At 42.7% G+C, this 24,706-nt stretch overlaps 1 protein-coding gene across 4 annotated transcripts; it reads right to left on the reverse strand.

Moving 5' to 3' along the window:
* Window positions 1–230: 230 nt before the first annotated feature.
* On the reverse strand, window positions 231–24,291 carry SETD9 (SET domain containing 9). 4 transcript variants are annotated; one of them, XM_069096472.1, is made up of 6 exons: window positions 24,122–24,291; window positions 19,861–20,228; window positions 17,118–17,241; window positions 14,124–14,239; window positions 4,842–4,969; window positions 231–595 (listed from the first exon to the last, which is right to left on the reverse strand). In XM_069096472.1, exons 1-6 carry the CDS (start codon window positions 24,220–24,222, stop codon window positions 503–505), a joined length of 930 nt encoding a protein of 309 aa, XP_068952573.1. In that variant the 5' UTR covers window positions 24,223–24,291; the 3' UTR covers window positions 231–502. The 4 variants fall into 4 exon arrangements, with proteins under 4 accessions (XP_068952573.1, XP_068952575.1, XP_068952574.1 ...); XM_069096474.1 differs by having other exon boundaries at window positions 4,864–4,969; window positions 24,122–24,289; XM_069096475.1 differs by lacking the exon at window positions 4,842–4,969 and adding an exon at window positions 10,111–10,260 and having other exon boundaries at window positions 483–595.
* Window positions 24,292–24,706: the final 415 nt, after the last annotated feature.

The raw sequence follows: 24,706 nt of genomic DNA on the forward strand, positions 1-24,706 counted from the left end.
GAGAAAAATTCTTTCAATTTCACACCTAATATGACTTAATGTCAGCCATAGCAATTCCATTCTCCCCTAAAAGGGAGGAGGTTCTTAATGATCCTGGAACACATCAAAGCCACAAAAAGAATGAACAATGTCGTTCCAATACCAAACGAGGTCCGTTAAGTCTCTCCCTGGTAATGCTAAAATATCAGAACTCCATCTTATGTAAATAAACAAAAGAGGCGATGAAAGGATATGTTCAGGAAGCTGATTTTAATAAGTTATCGTACATTTAAGTGAAAAGCAATTTAACTTGAAATAGCAAGACAAATTTTAAAAGTCACCGAAGCAAACAGCTTCCATCACTGCATCAAAATATAAAAGCTACGTGTATTTACACAAAGATGAAAATCCCTGGTCTAATTAGATCTCAAAGGGCAAATCTCCACAACATGCAACCCAGAGAAATTCATTGAGAAAAGCTCTCCTGAGCCAAATGAATAGTTAAGTGCTAAAACCAATCCCATCAAGTTAGTTGATAATTGTATAGTAGTTGGAGAAAAGCTCTTCTCCTTGCTGGATGTCCCTGAGAGCCACGAGAACCACACATCGCAATGGGCTGTTAGAAACAAAAGGAGGAAAATAGAGATTTGATTAATTAACTCTGATCAATGGGGTACATTAAGAGTAATGTAGATTCACGTATTTAAATACAAATGTAGTTGTGATAAAAAATTACAGATGGAATGTTCCTTCTCTTCTGATTCCTCCTAAATTTTTAAAATTTAATTTTATAATTAACCCAGAAAATAGCAGAAGCTTTTTGCATTCTTCACCGACACGTAACAAAGCAGGGCCCCAGGAAAGAAGAAACAAGGCATCATTCTGAAGAGAAGACTCGTCTTCTTGAGTTCAAATCTGGTCTCAGACACTACCTAGCTGTGTGACCCAGGCCAACTCACCTAACCCTCTTGGCCTCAATTCCTCATCTGTAAATGAGCTGGAGAAGGAAATGGCAAACCACTCCAGTATCTCTGCCAAGAAAATCCCAGATGGGGTCATAGAGAGTTGGACATGGCTGAAATGACTGAACAACAGCACAAAGAACTTAGTAAATATTTGCTCATTGATAGGCTGAGAGGAAATGTCCATCTCATAGTCTGTATATACTAGAGCTAAAAGGGTCCAACACCCTTATTTTACAGATGAGAAAACTGAGGCCCAAAGAGGCTAAGGCAACTCATCTAAAGTCAAACAGCTACTAAATAACAGAGCCAGGATTTGAACCCAGTTCCTTTGCCTTCAGGGCCAGGGATCTCCACTGTACCAGGCTGTCTCCCCAACTGAGCTGGCGAAAGTAACAAGTCAGGAAAATGAAGCCAGCCCCCTCAGAAGAAACAATGTGGAAACTCTCTCTTTCTTCTAGGATGTGCTGAGAGGTTCCCAAGTCTGCACTGCAATCTAGGACCTCTGAAAGTGTTGAGTTTCATTTTCTGGCCACCAAAATTCATTTTAAGCATCATAACTTTTCACAATGATAAATTATATTCTGGACATTATATTTTAACTGACCTTATCAGTATGTTCTCCACAAGGGCTGGGGGTGGGAGAGATCTCCTTCTACACAAGGGCCCCCAGTGAGAAAAGCAACAACTTAAAGCTCACTTCAGATAAGGACAAAAGCTATTTGTGGACACAATTCATGGGATATTGCATGTAAACTCTTTCAAGTTTCTCACATGTCCAACACTTTCTATTCTATGTCAATATTTATTTATTTGTTTGTTCATTTATTCATTTGTTTAGCAAGTATTTACCAAGTTCTTACTATATACCAGACATGGTTCTAGTCACTGGGGATAGGACGTAAAACACCGAAACATTTCCTGGCCTTTAAGAACTTTCATTCATTCTATTTGTAAGGAAACCGTAGGTGCACATATACAAAGAAAATGCCAAGTCATTTTTTTTAAGTGGAGACCAAGGTATGGGAGTGAAACTTAAGAGGGATAAGTCTAAAGCAAATTAGTCACAAAAATCTACACCCAGCTTCTGATTGATGAGAACAGCTCGTATTTTACATGTAAGATTAGAAAGTTCATTTTCTAGAACTGACCAATATCCACAAGTCTCCACAAGACCAAAGAACATGTACAAACAACTGTTAAGTGTAGCAATGGAGACCATGAGGTGGTAAAATGAGTGGGCAGACCATTGGACCTGCAGTCAGGAAGACCTGAGCTCAAGTTCAGCCTGAGACACTTACCAGTTTGGTGACCCTGGACAAGTCACTTAGCCTGCCTGCCTCAGTCTGCCCAACTTTAAAATGGGGATAATAATAGCACCTACCTCCTAGGGCTATTGTGAGGATTAAATGAGATAATATTTGTATATCACTTAGCACAGTGCCTAGTACATAGTAGGTACTCCATAAATGCTTTGCCAAACCTTTTCTTCCCAATGTCATAAGTTCTTATGGAAGAACTTTTGTTTTTGTTTTTTTTTGCTTTTTGGAGGGCAATTGGGGTTCAGTTACTTGCCCAAGGTCACACAGCTAGTTTTTGTGTTAAGGCCACATTTGAACTCAGGTCCTCCTGACTCCAGGGTCAGTGCTCTATTCACTGCACCACCTAGCTGCCCCTGGAAGAACTTCTTAAGGAAGCTATTTCCTTCTTAAGGAAGTTGATTCTCTGTGAGCTTACTCACTTTACTGGGCCTTCAAAATGTTACTTCTGCAGACTCAGCATGGATAGAAAATGTTTGCCCCATTTCAAACTACAGCATATCATCTGGTTTTCATCCTTTCCATCTGTACCACATTTTTTAACAGCCACTTAAATGAGCAAAAAGAAACTATTCATAATTAGTGTTAAGTTGGTCCCTTTCCTCAATCCAGAGCTCCCATGTGTAGGCTTATGAACCCAGGGGAAATGGGGAGCAAGGTACTTTAAATTGATTACAGTAAAACTTCATCTGAAGAAGTCGAAGGGTGGGAGAATTAGAGAATACTCTGAAAGAAATGTCTTTTTTTTTAAGTACTGTCTATTTTATCTACGAGTACCAACCAAAAGGTAAAAATAAAGTTAATTTTAAAATTACAATCCCTAATAAGCCTATACTGTACAATAATGCATCATAAGACTACTAAATTATACATCTTAGAAATTCTTTTATTAAAAAAGAATCACGTCTTTAATAAATTATGCCTTTCCTTTATTTAACATTCCTTTATTCAAAAAGAAGCCCATCTTTGATTATAGAAATTATGGCAGATTTCCAGTTAGTGGTAGCTAACTATGATATCTGACTGAATGGAAAGCAATGAACCCATCTGAGTTACAAAGATACTCTTTTCAATCACTGCTTATAAATTTTATCTATCACCAAAAAAATGTCTCTGGAGACTGAAATCTTCCAAACAGACACATAAGCCTGCTTTAAGCTGCCACACTGATCTGCAGCCTTTTCTCATGCCTCCAACACATCATTAGATGCTCATTTCACCTTGAGTGTGGTCCTGCTTCAATGTGTCTACCTCTAAACATATTTTGGAGGTTAAAATAGAAATGCCAAGAGAGGAAATCTGGCAATAGAGATTTTTGCTTTCCTTTTTCAGGTAGCTTTTTTTCATTTCAAAGAGTCATGTGTTTACACTATACGGGAGGGGAGGAGGAGGAGCTAACCATCATTTACCATCACAGGAATCTGTATTTGGACAATAAGGCCATTCAGTATCATTAAGACTAACTAATTACCTATATTCTGGTTCCAGTTTTCATCTAATAATAATGTGTCCCAGAAGACAGAAATACTGCTCTGGATAAATGATTCTGTCTTTGGACCAAATGCTTCAAGTCTTTCCTAAAATATGTCCCATATATATATGTCCTATATGCCTGGTGTTCTGTTCAGTAGGGGCAGTGAAAGGAATAGCACCTGTGATTTCACTGGTAAAGAGAAATTCCAGGTGAAAAAGCACTTAAAAAAATTTTTAGAGGGGGAGGGCAGGGCAGTTGGGGTTAAGTGACTTGCCCAAGGTCACACAACTAGTAAGTGTTAAGTATCTGAGGCCGGATTTGAACTTGGGTCCTCCTGACTCCAGGGCTGGTGCTCTATTCACTACGACACTTAGCTGCCCCATGAAAAAGCACTTTGACCAATGCAGGTTGGCATTTTCTTTGAAACTGATGGTTTTGGGCAGCTAGGTGGTGCAGTGAATAGAGCACAGGCCCTGGAGTCAGGAGGACCTCAGACGCTTAACACAAAAAAGTAGCTGTGTGACCTTGGGCAAGTCACTTAACCCTAATTGCCCTCCAAAAAATTTAAAAAAAAAAGAAATTGATGGTCTTAAGAGAGCTGCCAAGACCAGAGGGTTAAGTAACCAGTCCAGGGCCACAGAGCCAGTATGGATCAGAGGTGGGCCTTGAATCCATGTTATACTGGCTCCAAGGATAGCTTCCCATTACATAAGGCTGCTTCTTGTTCTGTTCAACATGAAAGAAAATTCCACAGCAAAATGTCAATGCTAGCACTATATCCTTCTAAAAATACAATGAAATCATATATACATCTATTATATAACAATGTGGGGAGTGTGAAAACAGGTTTAATTTCATCTGTCTATTCGGAGACACCCCAACCTCTCCCTTTAAGAAGGTAAGTCAGCATATGATCCCGGACATGTCTTCCCCATGTTTCTCTCTCCCCTCCCACATTTTCACCAAATCAGCACTTATGGATTCCATCAATAAATTTCAGACCCCAAAAATGTTTGGGGACCAGATCACTTTGGCAAATGCTGTTCTGCACAACTTTTTCCTCAGAAAAACAGCTAATAAAATACGAGGCAAGAGATAGATACAAACCACTGTTCTGAGAAATGCTGACCTTTGTGCATCACGACTGTACATGATGTTCGGAAGATACTGCTTAAATTCTAATGGAAAAAGTTCAGGCACATCAAATTCCTGATAACAAACATTAGCTTCTTTGTCTAGAGCGGGGGAGAAGGGGAGGGAGGGGGAGAGAGGGACAGAGAGGGACAGAAACAGAGAGAGAGAGAAGAAAGAGAGAAAAGAGAAAGAATGAGAAGAGAGACACAGAGAGAGAGAGACAGAGAGAGGAAAAAAGCAAGAGAAAGATAGAGGTGGAGAGAAAACAAGAGGAAGAGAGGGAAAGAAAAAGGAGAGAGAGGAGAAAGAGAGGGAGGGAGGAAGAGAGAGGAGAGGAAAAGAGAGAAAGAAAGAAAAAAGAGAGAGAGATAAGGAGAGTGAGACCAAAAAGGGGAGAGAGGGGAGGGAGAGAGAGAAAGGTAAAGAGAGCAAGAAAAAGATAGGGAAGGAGGGGGGGAGGGGAGAGACAGATGGACAGAGACACAGAGAAAGACACATAGAGAGAGAGAGAGGGAGAGAGAAAGGGGGGGAGGGAGGGAGGAAGGAAGGAAGAGGAGAGGAAAAGAGAGAGAGAGAGAGAGAAAAGAGAGAAAGAGAGCAAGAGATAGGGAGAGGGAGACCAAAAAGGGGAGAGGGGGAGAGAGAGAGACAGAGAGAGATTTTGCAAGTTAGTAATAAATTTGTTTTTACTTAACCAAATAAAACGAGCATTTCCACATACAAAGGAAAAAGGATTGCGACAAAGCCACAAACCAGCACCATGTACAGCCTCTTCTCCCTCCAAGTTTACAAGAAATTCAACATGTTATTGTCCAAATCTGTCATGCTTGTTTATGTTTTCTACTGACCTTGTTTTTTAAAAAGATATCTAGCATTTCCTGTGATTGCTATGATATTTTGTAAAGTCATAAGGCCCCCACAAAGTAAGCAGACACCCAGACTTATCCTCTTCTCTGCACATGGTCTGCAGGTCCCAGAGAAAGTAAATGACAGGATCAAAGCCACACAGGAAGCTGAAGTCAGATTTAACAACACAGCAGAGACATAACTCCGGCGTGACCTGCTCCATACTGCCATGTGAAGTCAGGAAAAAATAACCAGCAGATGATTATGAAAGCAAGGGGAAATGTCAAAATATCATGGTCAAGAAGGAGAAGGGAGGTGTTCACTTCCCAATGATAAAACAAAAGCTGCAAAAAGAGGGTTCTTGTGCAGCTGACTTTAATACAGCTGCTGAAAAGCATGCTCTGTGGGTTAATTAGACCGACCACGAGACAATCCCCCTTAGAACAAAAGTCATCACACGTTTTTGCTACGTGCATGATTTGCCTCCCACATCAGAGCCACTGGCCCATTTTATGTATGTGGTCCTAAAACCAGACTCTTTTAAAAGTCAGTTGCTTTCAAATTCTTGAAACAAAAATTTTCTGCAAGTATTCTGTTAATATGAAAGCTTATGGAAAGTGTCCCATTTATCAACTCAGAAGCTAAAAACTAAGTTAACCTATTTCCAGTCTAGTTTTTAAAAATTCCATTAAATCACAGTTTAAGTGAAATGGAAGAACATTTACAAAAATATAAATTGCCTGGATAAACAGAAGAAAAAACAGAATTTTTTTTTGAAGGCAATTGGCCCAAGGTCACATGGCTAGTTTTTGTGTTAAGTGTCTGAGGCCACATTTGAACTCGGGTCCTCCTGACTCCGGGGCCGGTGCTCTATTTACTGCACCACCTAGCTTCCCCCTAAAAACAGAATTTCTAAATAAACCTATTTTAGGAAAAGAAATTGAGGGGCAGCTAGGTGGCGCAGTGAGTAAAGCGCTGGCCCCGGAGTCAGAAGGACCCGAGTTTGGTTCCAGCCTCAGACACTTAACACCCACACAAATAAACTAGCCATGTAAACTTTGGCGAATTACTTAACCCCAATTGACCTCCAAAAGGCAACAACAAAAAAAAAAAATAAAAAGAAATTGAACAGGCCATAAATGAGTTTCCTAAGGAAAAAACATCAGGACCAGATGGATTTACAAGTGAATTCTACCAAGAATTTGAAAATCAACTAATTCTAATACTAAATAAATTATTTGGAATAATAGGCAAGGAAGGAGTCCTACTTAACTCTTTTTATGAAATAAATATGGAGGGGGGTGGCTAGGTGGTGCAGTAAATAGAGCACTGGCCCTGGAATCAGGAGGAACTGAGTTCAAATTTGGCCTCAGACACTTAACACTTACTAGCCGTGTGACCTTGGGCAAGTCACTTAACCCTAATTGCCCCTCCAAACAGCAAATAAATAAAGCGAAAGAAAATTATAAACCAATTTCATTAATGAATATGGCCACAAAAATCCTAAATAAACTACTCTGAGGCTTTGTTTGTAAATGCTTGGGGATTCTTCTCTTCTTCTCCATTTCTGTTCTAGGTGTCCCTGCCACTATAACAGCTTTGTGTGATGGTCACCTTTGTCCATTCTTCATGCTTACTTCCTCACTTAGCACTTGATTTCAGGGCTGGCTCTGGGACACTCCTGGAGGGATATTCTGGGCTGGTTCTATTGCTGCTTTATTGGGGTTTGGAGGACTGTGTTACTCCAGCATTTCAAGGATAGGCTGGGGACCTGCAAGCTTTCAGTATCCCCTCAAAAAGCAAAGTTTGACTGCTACACCCTGGTCTGAGCTTTGCAAGTTCATGGTCTGGGTATGGGTCTGAGCAGGAGTAGATGCAGATGGACTCAGGTGGAAAGTTCTGGTGGTTCAGAGCAGCAGAATTGTGGGCTCCCCTTTGGTCTGGGATTCCAGACCTCATTACTCTTTCTGCTGGCTGGGCTGGAGGTTGGAAGTGAAATCTTGCTTTGCACCTGAGGTTTGAATACCGCACAACTGTTGCAGCTGCTACTGTTTGCCTCTAAACGTCTTCAGTATTCAGCTCTTGGTTTCCCTACCCAGGAACACCACAGCTGTGTAGGAGTGCCCTTCTCATTCTGCCCTAGATTTGCAACCTGGGACTGCAGTGGTGGGCAACGAAGCTGGCAGTTGGCACCTGCCACTGTCCCAGTGCTGGGAAAGGTATGGGACCTCCTCCGGGCACACTGCCTCTCCCTGAGTGCTGCCAGACTCCTCGGTGCTCCTGGCCGACCCTACATCAATGCAAAGACCTCCCTGTCTGTCTCCCAGTGTTGAGCTGGACTGGACAAAGGACTCCCTGAGACTTTTTCTGGATTTCCCCATCAGAATTCAGTCTGGTATATTTTCTAGATCTGTTAGGAGGAGTTTGTGGAGAAGAGCTCACTATCACTCAGCTATCTTGGCTCCTTCCACCCCAGCCCCCACTTTAAGGTGTGCAAAATCACTTCACAAATATCATCTCATTTAGGCACTATTATCATATACTTTTTTTTTTGGAGGGGGGAAAGCAGGGCATTTGGAGTTAAGTGACTTGCCCAAGGTCACATGGCTAGTAAGTGTTAAGTGTCTGAGGCCAGATTTGAACTCAGGTCCTCCTGACTCCAGGGCCGGTGCTCTATTCACTGTGCCACCTAGCTGCCCCTATCATATACTTTTTACAGATGAGGAAACTGAGGCCATGAAAGGTCAAGTGACTTGTCCATGGTCACACAGCTAGTAATTGTCTGAGGCAGGATTTGAATTCAGGTTTTTCTGATTCCAAGTCCAGTGCTCTATATCCACTGCCCCACTTAGCGGCCAAATAATCACCAGCATTTATATATTACTTTAAGGTTTCGGAGTACTTTACAAATATTGGCTTATTTTATCCTCACAACAGTAATAACCACCCTGAAAAGTAGGTGCTATTTTTAACCTCATTTTACAAATGTGGAAACTAAGGCAGAGAGAGGTTAAGTGATTCTCCTAAGGTCATTCACACGGCCAGGAAGTGTCTGAAGCCAGATCTGAATTCAGGTCTCGCTGACTTCAGGTCTAGCGCTCTCCATGTGCTACACCAGCAAGCTCCCATGCTACCTTCCCAAGAAATACAAAGGAGAGATTCAAAGTGCTGGGAAGGAGAAATCAGTACAGGCTTCACGGAGGAACTGGTGGCTGAAGTAGGCCTGAAAGAGCAGTAGGGGTTTCACAAAGGGAAGATTATCTAAGCACAAGCTCAGGAACAGGAGGGCCATGAGGAGGACGGGCGACGGTCTGAGGTTAGCGGGAACATAGATCACGTGGAGAGGAGCTGAGTTGTTGTCTGTCCTTTGTTCTCAAAGAGGACATGACATCAGGGAGGTGATGCCATGACTTGCAAGTGAATTGGATTTAAGTGAGGCAGGGCTGTGCAAAGTCACCAGCCTCACTTTCTCCTCCAGAGCCCCCTGGGTCCAGTGACCAGACGCAGATCAGGATGACTGGACATGGCCCCCACGAAGAGGAGTAGCATTAACCTGAAAACCTGCACATGTGTGACGTGCCTCCAGGGCGGGCAGAAGGCTTCACACCTTCCCTGGAAGGCAATGGTCAGACACTGAATCGTTCGGAAATCAAAGAGCGATGCGATGAGAGGAGAACATGGGAAAGCTTCTTCAGGAAGCATGAATGATAGACTGCAGATGGGAGAACACAGAACAAGCCAGTGAGGAGGCTGTCCAAACTGGCTAAGAGGCAACATGGTTCTGAACCAGAGGGGTGGAATGGGAGTGGAAAAGAGACAGAAAGATTGCAGCGTTTGAATCAACAGGACCTGGCGACTGACTAAATGTGGGGGAGAAGGAGATAAAGAGGGAGAAACCAAGAAAGAAGCAGACATCTCCAGCCCGTGAATGAGAGGATCGTGTTGGCATCGATTACAATGGCAGTGACTGATGTTAGAGAGAACAGATTATGAGGGAGGGATGGGTAGAAAGACGATAGATAACAAGAGACAGAAACAGATGAAGGGTGGAGATAAAATAGAGAGAGTCAGAGGAGAGAGGAAGAGATAAACTGATAGAAAGAGCCTGATAATAGAGAGAGATGATTCAGATAGCAAAGACAGTTAAAAAGATACAGACAGAAAGAGATGAAAAGAGAGGCTAGAAAGAGATGGAGATAGATGGTATAGGCAGATGATAGAGAGACAGAGAGGAAGAGATAGATATTGGTAGAAAGAGAGAAAAGATGGATGGATAACAGCTAGAGATAGACAACAATATTTTTGGTCACTAGGTGGCGCCATAGTGCATAAAGCGCTAGACCTGGGGTTAGGAAGACTCATCTTCCTGAGTTCAAATTTGACCTCAGACACTTACTAGTTGTGTGACCCTGAGCAAGTCACTTAACCCTGCTTGCCTCAGTTTCCTCATCTGCAAAATGAGTTGGAGAAGGAAATGGCAAAACCACTCCAGTATCTTTGCCAAGAAAACCCCAAATGGGATCACAGAGAATAGGGCACAGGAAACCTAGGGAGGAGAGAACAACTATTGCATTAGAAGTTCCACAAGGGAATAGAAATACGTCTTTTGTAACCTTTGTACATGCAAGAATGTAAACTTCTTGAAGTTGGGGACTGGGTTTTATTTTCTACACTATCTTCAGGGCGTGGCACAGTGCCTTGCATAGAGCTAAATAAATGTTTACTTAATTGAAACTAATTGCCTCTCATCAAGCTCCTAGAAGTGTCTGTACACAGTGGGCACTTGTACAATTGAATGTTGAATCCAATTCATCAGTACAATCTATTACCCATATTGATTTTTAGTCTTTCTTGATTGGTCAGGACCTACAAGAGCATCATTATGAACATCAATCATCACTGTGCCATGGATATAAAGGATGCAGGACTCACAGGTGGTTAGTACTGCAGGGACTCAAGGGATCTTTAAGTCTGCTTCCCTCACCTTAGAGGACCACAGAGATTCACTGCTTCACCAAAGGTCACCCAGCTGGTGAACGGCAAAGACTTTGGACTCCCCAGTCCCAGCCCTTTCTAGACCAGTCTCAGTGTATCCTGGCCACAGAGCCCATTCTTGAAGTTTTAATAATAGCTAACATTAATAAGCACTTACAACATGCCAGACAATGCGCTAAGTGCTTCACAATTACCATCTCATTTGACCCTCAAAACAACCCTGGGAGGTAGAGGTTATCGTTATCCCCATTTTACTGATGAAGAAATTGAGGAAAACATGTTATGTGACTTGTCCAGGGTCATACAACTGGTTGGATTTGAACTCATGTCTTCCTGCCTCTAGACTCGGCATGTTTTCCACATCACCTATAAAACTGGCTTATTTTCTTTTACTAGGTCACAGTCTTCTTATACTCCTGTTTCTCCATAGGCTTAAAAAAAAAAGCCAGTTATAGGATTTAGCTATTATCATAGTTTTGGGGACAGAACACCTAGCCATATTCTGTGCTTCATGTACTGTGACCATGTAAATGATACAGGGCTGGATTTACCCCTGTGCTCTGTATTTCCAGCTTGGTTCCCCACCACCACCTCCATACCGCCCAACTTCTTTCTCAACACTGCCCCTCTGGGCTTTTCAGGGCTACGCCCATGTTTGCCACAGGTTCCCTCTTCTGTGCATCCTGGAAATCGGCCTTTTGACACTTTCCTTCTGTCCCTCTAGCCACCTCAGCTTCTATTTTCTTCGTTCCTGCATTTGCAGGACTGGGATCTTGGGGATTTGCCAGCCATGCATGGCCTGATTCTTAGAAATGCTCAGTCAGCACAAGGACCAGTCATCAAAATCATGGAAACGAATCTAGTTTCCCTTTCAATTCTCCTGGCAGCCTTTGTCACCCATGATTTATTTTTTAAAAATGCATTCAAAGTTCCAGTGAGCCAATATAAGCTATTTTATTAGATAAACAGTCTTGAGAAGCATTGATAAAATAGGGGTAAGAACCACCATTCAAAGAAAACCCAGCTCTACTGTTTACCAGCCATGTGACCCTGGATAAGTCACATTTTTTTCGACCCTACTTTTTCATCTGTAATAAAGGGGTGATAACACACCATCAACCTCATAGGGTTGTCATAAGGCCCAAATGGGCTAATAAAGACCCAGGGGGCATGCTTCTCATGTTGGCAGATGGACAAAGCTAGGGAAGGCTGGCTAACATAGTGGAGGAAAGATTGAGACCTCAGAAGACCTGGACAGGCTACATTCGTGCAAAATGGACTTTCAAGAGCCTGGAGGTCCCACCTAGCTCTAGCCACACAGTGCTAAAGGCAGCGGACCACAGCTAATAAGGTGAGATTTAACTTCAGCAGTACCAGGTAGGGGGAGCAGGAGGCATGGCTAGATAGCTGTTCATTTTTATTTATTTTTGCTTTTTGGAGGGGTAAGGCAGGGCAATTGGGGTTAAGTGACTTGCCCAAGATCACATGGCTAGTTTTTTTTAATGTTAAGAGTCTGAGGCTGGACTTGAACTCAAGTCCTCCTGACTCCAGGGCCGGTGCTCTATTCACTATGCCACCTAGCCAGCCCCAGCTGTTCATTTCTAATAGATCCAGGGGGTTGAAGGGATTGTAGGCCAAGCTTAAGGCAACAAGGTGATACCAAAGCCAGAAAAAGCTCCTTGTAGCTTAGACTACATTCAGAGGCTAGAGAGGTAACATTCTCTATCTAGAGCAGGGGCGGGGAGTCTGTGGCTTTGAGGCTGAATGTGGCCCTCTAGGTCCTCAAGTGCAGCCCTCTGACTGAATCCAAACTTAACAGAACAAATCCCTGCCCCTCCTCTGAGTGTTGAGTTCAGTTCCTGGTGCCATATTTTAAGAAAGACATTAGTAAACCAGAAGCCTAGGACTAGGAGAGTCCTTAGAGCCCACCTAGTTTGATGCCTTCATTTTATAGGTAGCATTCCAAGGTTTGCAAGGCCTTTTAATAAGGATCATATCATTCAATCCTCACAAGACACCTGGGGGGTAGGTGCTATTATGACACCCATTTTACAGATGAAGAAACTGAGGCAGACAAAAGTCAAGTAAATTGCCCAAGGTCATGGAGATAGTGTCTGAGTGAATTATGGTCTTAGGGACTTCTAAGTGCTATAACCTGGGATAACTGGATGGCACAGTGCACAGAGTGCCAGGTCTGGAGTCAGGAAGACTCATCTTCCTGAGTTCAAATCTGGCCTCAGACACTTACTAGCTGTGTGACCCTGGGCAAGTCACTTAACTGTTTGCCTCAGTTTCCTCATGTTTCCATCATCCAAAATGATCTGGAGAAGGAAAAGGCAAACCACCCCAGTATCTGTGCCAAGAAAACCCCAAATAGGGTCACAAAGAATTGGATAAGACTGAAAAACAACTGCTATAAAACAAGTGCTATCTATCCATGGTGCCACCTAGCTGCCATGACAGTGACACCCAGTGAAATTAAGTGACTTACTGAAGTTACACAGTTAGTAAACAATACAGCAGGAATTGAACCCAGATCTTCTCATTTCGGAGCCAGTGTTGATTCCACTATACCAGGTTGGCTCTTACAGAAGGGCAAGTAGGGTGCTCAAAGACCTCAAGATCACGCTGTGTGGACCAGGTGAAAGAACCAGGGAGGCTTAGCCTATAGAAGACAATGTTTGGACGGTCCGGTCCGTGATCATTGTCTTCAAGTAACTGAAGGGCTGCCTCATTGAAAGTCAGTGAGACTTGTTCTGTTATGCTCCAGAACTGGGAACGAGAGGTGGAAACTGCAGAGACAAATTTAGGCCTGATGTAAGGAAAGCTTCCCTGATAATCAGAGCTATCTCAAGATGGAATGGACTGTCTCCCTGCCCTCACTAGTCTTCAAAGAAAGACTAGACTTTTTAGACCCTTAATCACTGAATGGGTGTTGCCTCAGTCAAACTGAGACCTGTTAAAGACCTTAGCTTGAAGAGGCCAATGTCTCCCACTGCATCCTGGGCCACCTCCAATTGTCCTGATCCATATCTGGTCACTGGACCCCGATGGTTCCAGAGGAGAAAGTGAGGCTGGTGACTTAGCACAGCCCTCCCTCACTTAAATCCAATTCACTTGTATGTCGTGGCATCACCTCCCTGATGCCATGGTCCTCTTTGAGAATGAAGGACAAACAGCAGCGAGACTAGAGCCATTCTAGCAATGTTGTAGAAGGGGGTCTTTGTATACAGGCCAGACAATGTGGCTTTAAGACCCTTCCTAACTCAGATTTGATTATGTTTCAGGATAATGTATGCAGAGTAGCTGAGAAGGTGCTAGATAAACATAAACTACAGCGGCAAAGGCATTCATTCACACATTCAGTCATCCCAGCACAAACCAGATACTCCAAGAAAGCTCATGATGTCTTACCATTGGAGCAATTGTTAACATATTGTCCTACAGCCAGTGGATTTTGGACCTCTGATGTCAGCCATGTAGGGTCACTCATTTTAAAAGGACCAAGACGGTCCCTCCCACTGCATGACCTAAAACAGGTAAAAATATTAGCTCAAAGATTGATCTTATCTAACTCAAAAACAGAATTTGAAAACATTATTAACACTAGAATTCTAATTATTTTTTCCATTTTCCTACTACTCAAAAAATCTCAGAACATCAGATTCTATACCCCAATACCATTCACCGAATATTACTTGCCTTTTTCATAAGGCAGTTGCTACACAGGAGCTTTTAAACTGTATTTTTCACCCCAGTACAAGGTATAGTGGAAAAGGTACTCAATTTGGGGTCAGAAGATGTGTTAAAATCCCGGCTCTACTACTTACCGGCTGGGCCACCTTGGGTGGGTCATGTAACCTTTTCTGGGCCTCAATTTCCCCAGCTATAAAATGAGAAGTTTTTACTAGATAATTCCTAGGGTGCTTTCCAGACTGGAATCCTATGTCAGCAAACAAATATTTATTCAGCACTTATTTTATGCCAGGTATGGTGCTCAATGCTGGGGATACAAAGGAAGGCAAAAACATCGTCCCTGTGGTCAAGGAACTCACCTTTTAAGTGGGGAGACTACAAGCAAACAACTGCGTACATAGAATATATGGGGAGTGAAAATGGGAGGTAATCAAAGAGAGGTGGCATTAGTAAGTAGTTAGAGGAACTGGGAAAAGGGCTCCTGAAGAAGGCAGGATTTGAGGTGACTTATGAAGGAAGCCAGGGGGCAGAGGTGAGGAGCAGGAGTGTTCCAGGCATGGAGGTCATCCAGTGAAATGGCACAGAATCAGCCACTCTGGAGAACAATGTGGAACTATGCCCAAAGGGCTATACAATTGTCCATACTCTTACCCAGCAATGCCACTTCCAATACCAATACCAAAGAGATCAAAGAAAAGGGATATTTATAGCAGCTCTTTTTTGTGGTGGAAAAGAACTGGAAATTGAAGGGATGCCCATCATTTGGGGGAATGGCAGAGCAAGTTGTGATATATGATCGTGATGGAATACTATTGTGCTATTAGAAATGATGAGCAGTATTGTTTCAGAAAAACCTGGGAAGGCTTATATGAACTGATGCAAAGCAAAGTGGGCAGAACTAGAAGAACATTGTATACAGTAACAGCAATATTATATCAAAGATAATGGGTTCTATTTTGGACATGTTGAGTTTGACACATTGATGGAACATACAATTTGAGGGGTCCAATAGAGAGCTGGTGATTCTAGACTGAAGGTCAAAAAAGGGGTTAGGGCTATATAAAAAGACCTGGGAATCACCAGAACAAGATGACAGCTGAGCTCCCCAGATTTGAAAAGATCACCAAGCTAGACAGTAGAAAGGGAGAAGGCCAAGGACAGTGCCTGGGTGGGGGGGCACCCAAGGCTATAGGCAGGAAAGCCCAGCAAAAGAGGCTGAGGAAGGGTCAGAAAGGAAGAGAACCAGAGGAGGACTATGTCACAAAAACCTAGAGAGTACAAATATTCATGAGAAGAGGGTGACCAGCAGCATCAAAGACTAAAGAGAAAGGTAAAGACTGATATAACAAGGTAGTACAGAGGAGAGAGCACCAGACCTAGAGTCAGGAAGACTCACATTCCTGAGTTCAAATCCAACCTCAGACACTTACTCGTTATGTGACTCTGGGCAAGTCACTTCACCCTGTTTGCCCTAGTTTCCTCATCTGTAAAATGAGCTGGAGAAGGCAATGGCGAAACCCTCCTCAAATGGGATCACAGGGAGTAGGATGTGACTGAAACAACAGAACAAGAGGTCGGTGGTAATTTTGTAGAACAGCTCCAGCCGAGTGGTGACATTGACACCATACCGCAGGGAGCTGTGAAGAGGTAAAGCAGAGGCGCCAAAGGGCAGGTAACTTTCTCAATGAGTTTCATAAGCACCAAAAAGGAGAAACACTGGACGGTAAGCCAGGTGAAGGTTTCTTCAGGGTAGGTGAGCCATGGGCATGTTTGTAGGCAGCAGGGAAGTGGCCAGTGGACAGGAAGTGACCAGAGATTAGTGAGAGAGTAGGGAATCGAGCAGATGAGATGGAATGGGATGAAACGTTTACCCTGGCAAGGGGAAGGACCACTCTTCACGTCAGACGAGTGGAGAAAGGAGATTTCTGAGGGCCATGGGAGGAGGAGAGGGTGGAAGAAAGCTCTAGCCAAGCAGTCTCAACTTCTTCAGAACAGGATGAGACGAGGTCCTCACATGAAAGGCTGGGGGGAGGGGGGAGCCTGGGAGGCTTAAGAAGAAAGGAAGAGGCTTGGAATTGCTCCTGTGGGAAGTAGGAAAGTGAATCGATCAGGGAGATTTAAAAGGATAGTCTTGCTGCAATGAGAGCCTCGTTGAGATTATGTAGCAGATCTGTAGTGCACTCAGGCATCAGAATTTCATGATTTTCTCTAGCTTTGTTCAACAGCATGTGAATAGGAGTGAAGATAGTGGATGGTAGAGTAATCTAAGGGTGGGGTTTGGCAAGGTATGATGGGCAAGAGGATAGAGGGGGAAGGGGCTGTAGTGTGAAGTTGAACAGTGTAAAGCTGAACAGATCCATCAATCCTAGGTCAAGATAGGCAAGGAAGGAGAGTACAGTCAGTACCCGGATGATGGCCTGAGAAAGATGGCAGTGGAGGATGGGCAGTGAGGTCTGCATGACAGCCAGTGTTCAGAAGCACAGGGACAGGGAGAGTATGAAGAGGTAGGAATATCTATCTAGTAACAGAGGAATGAATCCAGACAGAGTATCAGCGGTAGAAGAGATACATGACACATGTATCGTGATACAAATGCTATTAATAATTGAGAAACGTCTATCTATCTGTGACATGTGCCTGAGGATAGAAATGCCTAGATTTCTGCTGTGATATCTAAAAATGGGCATTTTCTTACTTCTATTACCAACTTACCTGTATACAACTTTTGATATTCCTTTATCATTTCCATCAATAAGCATTCCATCTAGGCATCTAAAAATGAATTGATTTCCAATGGACTGGAAAAAAATTGGCTCATGCTTCTGATACACTGTACCTATGAACACAAGACATGTACATGTATGTATTATAAACACAAACATCTTGGCAGGTTTCTTCTGAGGAAAAACTCAAGGTTATTCCTTCATCCTAACATACTATATTGTATCCTTCTGCAGAATATCTAAAGGAACTCAGAATGCCTAAGATATATGCTTCTCGTTTTTGTTGGTAGGATTTCATGCTAACCTCTCTACCTCAAAAAACCAAACAAACTCAATTGTGAGAATATCAAACTTTATCCTCTCTGACTTCTGAACAGATCTTTTCCAGATGTTAAAGTATCTCATCACCAGCAGTGAAACCTGCAAATCTAACAAAACAAAACAATTATCTTAGCAATTGACAACTTAACCCCAAATTTGCAGTCGTTTTTACAGATCTAATTTTTAAGAGATTAAATATTTAGTTTCTATTATGAGGCCTTTGAAAAATGAGTTTAGTTCATTTGAAGGAGGAAAGGAAGCAGTTGCTGTTCAGCTATGTCTGACTTTTCTTGAGCCCTTGGGGGGTTTCCTTTGCAAAGATACTGGAGGGCTTTGCCATTTCCTTTTCCAGCTCATTTTACAGATGAGGAAACTGAGGCAAACAGGGTTAAGAGACTTGCCCAGGATCACATAACTAGTAAGTATCTCAGGTTGGATTTGAACTCAGGTCCTCCTGACTCCGGGACTGGTGCTCTATCCACTGCACCACCTAGCTGCCCTCCAAAAAGCAGCATGATGAAGCAAAAAAAAAAAAAAAAGCCTTACTTATAGAGACAGAAGTAGATGTAAGTTCAAATCCTACCTCTGCAGGATTTGCTAACTCTATAACCATAGGCTAGTCACTTAACTCTCTACACTCCGGTTTCCTCATCTCTAAAATGCCAATAGCATCTGTAGCATAGATATCAAGACTTGTGTGAGGATCAAAGGAGATGTTTGTGGGACTCTGCAAACTTTAAAAACACTAGATCACGCACCATTTTCAATAAGAAAATATAAACAAAAATCACAATATAAATTTTCTGACTCTTCCAACTCTGGGAAAGTTTATCATTTACAAAAAGATTCAAGTTTTTTTTCAATAATCGAAAATACCACAGGTAAATATTTGCTGTGGGGTGTATTCTGTGATACAGAAAAGGAAATTTGCAACTGAGAGTCTTAAAAGACTGGTTTGGAGGCACTGAGGAGTTAAGCTACTTGCTCTGGGTCACAGGGCTAGCATGTGTCAGAAGCAGAACTCTCATCCAGGTCTCCCTGCCATACAGGTTAGCCCCCTTCCTCTATGTCCACTGTCTTTCACTGGAACTCATAATTTTTAAAAATAAAACCCTTCATTTTCCAGTTGCAAAAAGATGTGAATGTTCTATTAACTCACCCAGAAGGTGTTAATTCTACTTTCCATACTGTTATCTATACTGATAGTTTTCTAAGCTTATGTGGCTCTTTCTCCTATGTCTGCCAAATATTCACTCACACAAATGTGCCACGGCAGAAATCAGAACATTCTCCTGAGTCTATGTACATTTACGCAGAATAAAGACATTTATTATAGTAAACCTACCAAAATATTATCTATGAGTAACTTCAGTTATACATCAATAGAGCATCAAACTTGAATTGTTGTGAATATGTAAAAGATGTGTCATCTTCTTAGCCTGGGAAAGTCCCAGTGTTAGAACTCTTTCTATCATAACAGTTCACAGAGAGTTGTCCAAAAGTATTCAGCTAGTAGGTATCAGAGGCAGAATTTGAATCTAGATCTTCAGGAATGCAAGCCTAGCACTGTCTCCACTACGCAGAGGTGTCAGAGGCTAGGTCTGCAAGCCCAGTGCAGCTGTACCAGATAAAAAATGTACCTGGGAAATGTTTAATGAAATAAATAAAAGTATAATACAACATAGATAATGTTAGTTTGTGGTTTTCTAAGTCAATTTGGGGCAGCTAGGTAGCTCAGTGGATAGAGTGCTGGGCTTGGATCAGGAAGACTCATCTTCCTCAGTTCAAATCTGGCCTCACACACCTATAAGCTGCATGACCCTGGGCAAAGCATTTAACCATGTTTGCCTTGGTTTCTTCATCTGTAAAATGAACTGGAGAAGGAAATGGCAAAATAACCAGTATCTCTGCCAAGAAAACACCAAATGGGGGGTGGGATAGGTGGCATAGTGGATAGAGCACCAGCCCTGGAGGCAGGAGGAAATGAGTTCAAATTCGGTCTCAGACACTTAACACTTACTAGTTGTGTGACCTTGGGCAAGTCATCTAACCCTGCCCTCTCCCCTCCAAAAAGCAAAAGCAAAAAAAAAAAAAAATCCCAAATTGGAGCCCAGAGAGTCAACCACTTCTGAGAAAGGACTGAACAACAAAAAATGTCAGTATGTAGCATGTAGGGATTTATTTCTATATGAGTTTTACACAATTACATATCCCACTGCCTCTATTAATATACCGCATATTTACAGACCTGGATAATAATCTATAGAAAATAGGTGGCCAGGTAATGCTCTCAGGACAGGTGTTAGCCACTTTTACTGAATCTATTTTCATTTCATTCATTCAATAAGCACTTATTTAAGCAGCTACTATGTATCAAGAATGTATTGGTAAATAATTGAACATGTCAATACCAGGATACATAGACACAACTGCTCCTTTTGGCACAAATCCTTTGGTAACAAAGACACCTTTTCCAGCAGAAATCAATGAACTGGTTTCTTGGGAAATACTGAAGCCCAATGTATTAAAGAGAACTTCTCCCGGCTTGTAGATCTTTTGTTGCTGAGTGTTGGATCTGGGTTGCTCCGTCCTTTGCTGATGAATAACCAATAAATCCTGATATTTTGATTTAATGGCTCCTGGAAGCAAGGCTAGGATGTCTGTTTGTCTATTGAAGTCACTTATGAACAGAGCCTGAAAGACTTTCAGTAATGCTCCTAGGACATCTTCGTCTGGAATAATTTTGTCTTTGGAGTCCTCTGGAACATATCTCAAGGTCCTGAAAAATGGGAAAAATGCCTGTTTACTATTCTCTGCCAGGAAACAAGGGGAAATACTACCTTCCTCTGATAAAAAGCCTGACTTTCTTGATGGGTTTAAGTTTATTGGTTCCAACTGGGAACTGGGATAAGAATGCTCAATCATTTGAAGGCTATAACATCCAGAACTGTTTAGAATAGCCTGACTCTTCTGCTAGATAGGAGTAACAGTACTCCTTGATCTAAAAATCTAAAATCCAGATTGCCTGCCTGCTTTCCACTTGGGATGCTCATATCCCAGTAGGTTGTTCTATACAAACATGTTGTAATTTCAGTGCTGGGGAGAGATCTCACATTTATCAATAAACTCATAGGATCACAGAACAAGAGCTGGAAAGTAAATCAGAGACCTATGATATCTCCTCATAGCATGAATTCAGTTCACTGAATTTGAAACTGGAAGAGAGCTCAGGGATCAGGTAATACCATTATACAGATAGGAAAACTGAGGCTGAATAAAAGCAAAATGATTTGCCCAAGACTGCACAGGCAGTAAGGAGGAGAGCCAGAATTCTTACCCAGATTCTCTAACTCTAAGACTTGTTTCCTTTCCATAGCCCCTTTACCTCCTCTCGTGGCATGATATAAAATCAGAGAACAAGTTCTAAAAGGTCCTACACAGAGCTGGAAAATCATTGGGTACAAGTTTAGCAATAGGCAGTACGTGTCTTCTGAAGACCTGCTTAACCGAGTATGGAGATGCACATGACCAGTGTGATGAGATTTTCTACCACAAACCATGAAGTCTTGAAGCTGTCACATTTTGTGTTGGTAGAATGAGTGTCCAACGAAATTGAAGACTTTTTCAAGGTGCTAAAGTATGCCAGATAAATGATTTTACTCTTCCTTTCCCAGTTCTAACTGTTTGACTTTTGGGAAGTTAAATTCGTTTTTGGATTTTTGTCTTTCCTTTCTGGAGGGCAAGTAAATAATTCCTGCCTAAGATTTCAACTGTATAAATTCACTAAATTCATCATTTGATTTCTGAGGCAAAGCAAAACTCCACTGGATTTTAAATACTGTTATTGTTTAGTAGTTTCAGTCATGGCCAACTTGGGGTTTTCTCAGCAAAGGTTCTAGAGTGGTTTGCCACTTACTTCCTGTAATGGGAATGTAAATTTTAAAGATCTTCCTTGCCCCTAGGCTAAAGTGCACCTGGAGCCTGGGGTGGGAGGCTTGTTTTTCAGTAGATACTTTTTGATTGGCCATGGGTCAATAAGGTTGTTACATTCTCTGAGCCAGGAGAAGGCTATATAAGCCCTGATGTGTAGCTTTGTTTGGGACTCACTTTGAGAAGTGTTCTGTGATTTGATATGGATTCTGGGAAGCCGTTGGCCAGAGCCCCCAGGCTTTGAAAAACCCAGATGTGGAAACCCAGATGTTGTTTGGTATGGATGTAATGGTTGGACAGTTTGGAAATCTGTCTACTTGATCTGTTTCTGTCTTGATAATCCTGTCTGTATACTCTGAAGTTCGGGGTGCTGACCTCTTTCCCCTGAACTAGGTAAATGATACATATTTGACTGATTAAAGTAAGCTTGTTAACCCATTTTGAGTTGCTTTCCTTTAACAAAGCAGATCTAAGAACCTGTGTTGGCAGACACCGTGAGGACGCTTGGGGTGCTTGCTGCTACACTTCCCCAGCTCATTTTACAGATGAGGAAACTGAGGCCAACAGGGTTAAGTGACTTGTTCAAGGTCACTCCCTAGTGTCTTGAGATCAGTTCTGAACTGAAGATGAGTCTTCCTGACTCCAGGCCCAGCACAACCTCCACTGCGCCACCTAGCTGCCCAATTCGATTTCATTTCCACTCAGCTTATGTCTTCCATTTGATTAACAAATTATTTAATAAAATCTTCCACAGCACTAATTCCAATCCTTCATCACCAATTAAAAATGTTTCTGCCTCTCCAAATCACTTGCTTAATTTGCCATTATGGCTTTACATCTCTAGTACAAGAGTTATACAATTCCAATATTTTCGTTGAGGTGTGGACTTGTGAATTTTAGCAAGTTGATGCATCAATCCAGATCTCAGCTTTGTCATATGTAAAATGAGAAGACGGGGTTGAGGCAACTAAATGAACTTTCAAATCCTTCCCAGCTCTAAGTCTTCTGCTCATATCTGTAATAGCTTTTTTTTTTCAGATCGGAGTTCACGCCTATTATATTATACGTCCGGCTTCCTTTGAGCTTGTCTCTGCCCATTTAGAAGGCAAACTCCCAGAAGGCAGGTGCCTTTCTTCTTATTCAGTGTATCCCTGTTGCTTTGCACATAGTAGGTGCTTAATACATTTTTACTGGATTGGATTTTTAAGAATACAGCCTGGAATCTGTATTAATGCCAACTTTATTATTTAGGCTAGCTGCTAATTTTAATACTTGCAGTGATTCCAAACTCCTGACTTTGACGGTCAGTGGCAGAGCCCAAGAGTTTCTTAGAGTTGGTTCCCTGTTCACTGAAATGCAATTCTCCCTCCCATTCCCTGAAGTTCTTTTGAGACGGGAAAGGTTTTCGTGGGGAGGAAGAAGGGTAGGAAGCTAAATAATTAGGGTCTAAAACCCTAAAAAAGGCAACATCGATAAAATTCGGCATTCCCCTAACCGCTTCCCCCCCCCCCCAAAAAAAAAAAGTTCAGTGTAGTGCCAGGAGAGACCAGGTCTGACTCCAAGTCCTAATATTTACTCTGCGATGGATAAGTTACTTAATTTCCAAGGCTCAGGTTCCCCCAACACATGCACTGTCCAACTGCCTCAAGAGGCAAAGGAGATAAAAGCACTCTACAAACCTTAAGGCACTAGTGACTTGTTGTTATTATTAAACTGGGAAAATAACTCCTCCTTCCTAAACGTCTCCCTCCCCCTCCTCCTCCTCCATTAGTAAAACAGGGAAAGTAATTCCCTAGCTCTATTTTGCAAATCGAGTTAGCGGTTCAGCACAATTATCTTCCCAAACCTAGGTGGAAAGGGATTGGAGCCAGTCTCCCAGCTAGAAGCTGGCTATGGTCAAAACCTTTCCCGTAACACATGTGACAAGGGCTAAAGGAGGCCTGGGAGCAGCAGAAAAACACAGGAGACACAAGTTCTAATTCCGACTCTGCCGCTTGGTCAGTCAGACCTCCCGGAGAGTCGCTTAGCGTCCCTGGGCCTCAGTTTCCTCATCTGTGAAATGACGGAGAGTTGGATTTAGAGTTCTCTTTCTGCACCAAAACTTTTCTTAAAATACCTTTTTTTACTTTTTAAAATTTAAAGTAATTCTTATTTTCAAAAGCTTCAAAATAAAATTAGCGTTTTATTTTCAAAATCTTTAAAATAAATTTTAAAGTAAATCTTATTTTCACAATCTTTAAAATACATTTTAAAACTTTTTTTCAAAATCTTTTAAAATACATTTTATTTTATGTAATCTAACACATTTTTATGTTTTCATCTGTTTTTACATGGCCTATATTTCCCACTGTCTCCTTCCCCTTATCCCTCCCAGAAAGTCATTCTTTATACTAAATAACTGAAATTACAAATAAAAAAACAGTTCTAAAATCTAAAATCCTAAGAGCGGGCAAGAAATCGCAGCCAAGCAGCTTCGGATTTCCGGAGCCCGCAGGGAGAGCTCGCCCCGCCCCCCAGCCCGCACAGCCCCGCCCACGTCTCCTCCCCCACCCCCCTCCCCCTCCCCCTCTCTCCAGCCCCGGGGCGCTCAGAGCCGAATCAAGGAATCCGCGGATTCCAAGTCGGAATTAAACTCAGCAGGCAGCAGTTCCCAGCACGCGCGGGCGCCCAGCAGGGCCAGAGCCGAGCAGCGCGGGGCCGGCCCGAGGGTGGGGGGCCTGCCGGGAGGACCACTGTCCTCACCTGCGGTTCTGGCTCAGGTTGAGTGCGATCCAAGGCACGAAGCGGTACTTGTAGCGATGCCATCGCTGCCGCAGGACCCGGAGCAGCGTGCGGAAAAACATGGAGCACCCACCGAGGCCCCTCCTCTGTCCGCCTCCTGGGCTCCTCCTCCTACCCTACCCCTAGGTCTGTCTCTGGCTCCTCCTCTTTCTCTCCTCCCCCTCCTGGTCTTCCTCCCTCCTGCTCCCACTCCTCCTCCTCCTCCTCCTCCTCCTCCTTCTCCTCCTCCCCGCCGCCAGTACCAGCCTAACTTCCTCCCCTCCCCGCCCTCGGCTCCTTAACAGTTTGTACAGGAATCTCTTTTCTTCCCTGCGCTTCCCATCCGACTCCTTTCCCTTACTTCGGTCCTTAAATCAAATCACTTCCGCAGTCTTGCTTAATGTTAATTCCCTTCCCAATCTTTCTGTCCTAGTGAAAAAGTCTGCTAGCTATGGTTAAACCTAAACCACCTTCCCGCCCCACGGTCCGACACATTCCATCTCCCTCCTCTGAACCTCTGAGCAAGGGACACGTACTGGCCAGTAACTCATCCGGAAGTCACCTTCC

Source organism: Petaurus breviceps, unplaced genomic scaffold, assembly GCF_028583685.1.
Source record: "Petaurus breviceps papuanus isolate PSGF00001 unplaced genomic scaffold, PetGlider_PUasm1.0 229, whole genome shotgun sequence".
In the NCBI taxonomy this organism is placed as follows: Eukaryota; Metazoa; Chordata; class Mammalia; order Diprotodontia; family Petauridae; genus Petaurus; species Petaurus breviceps.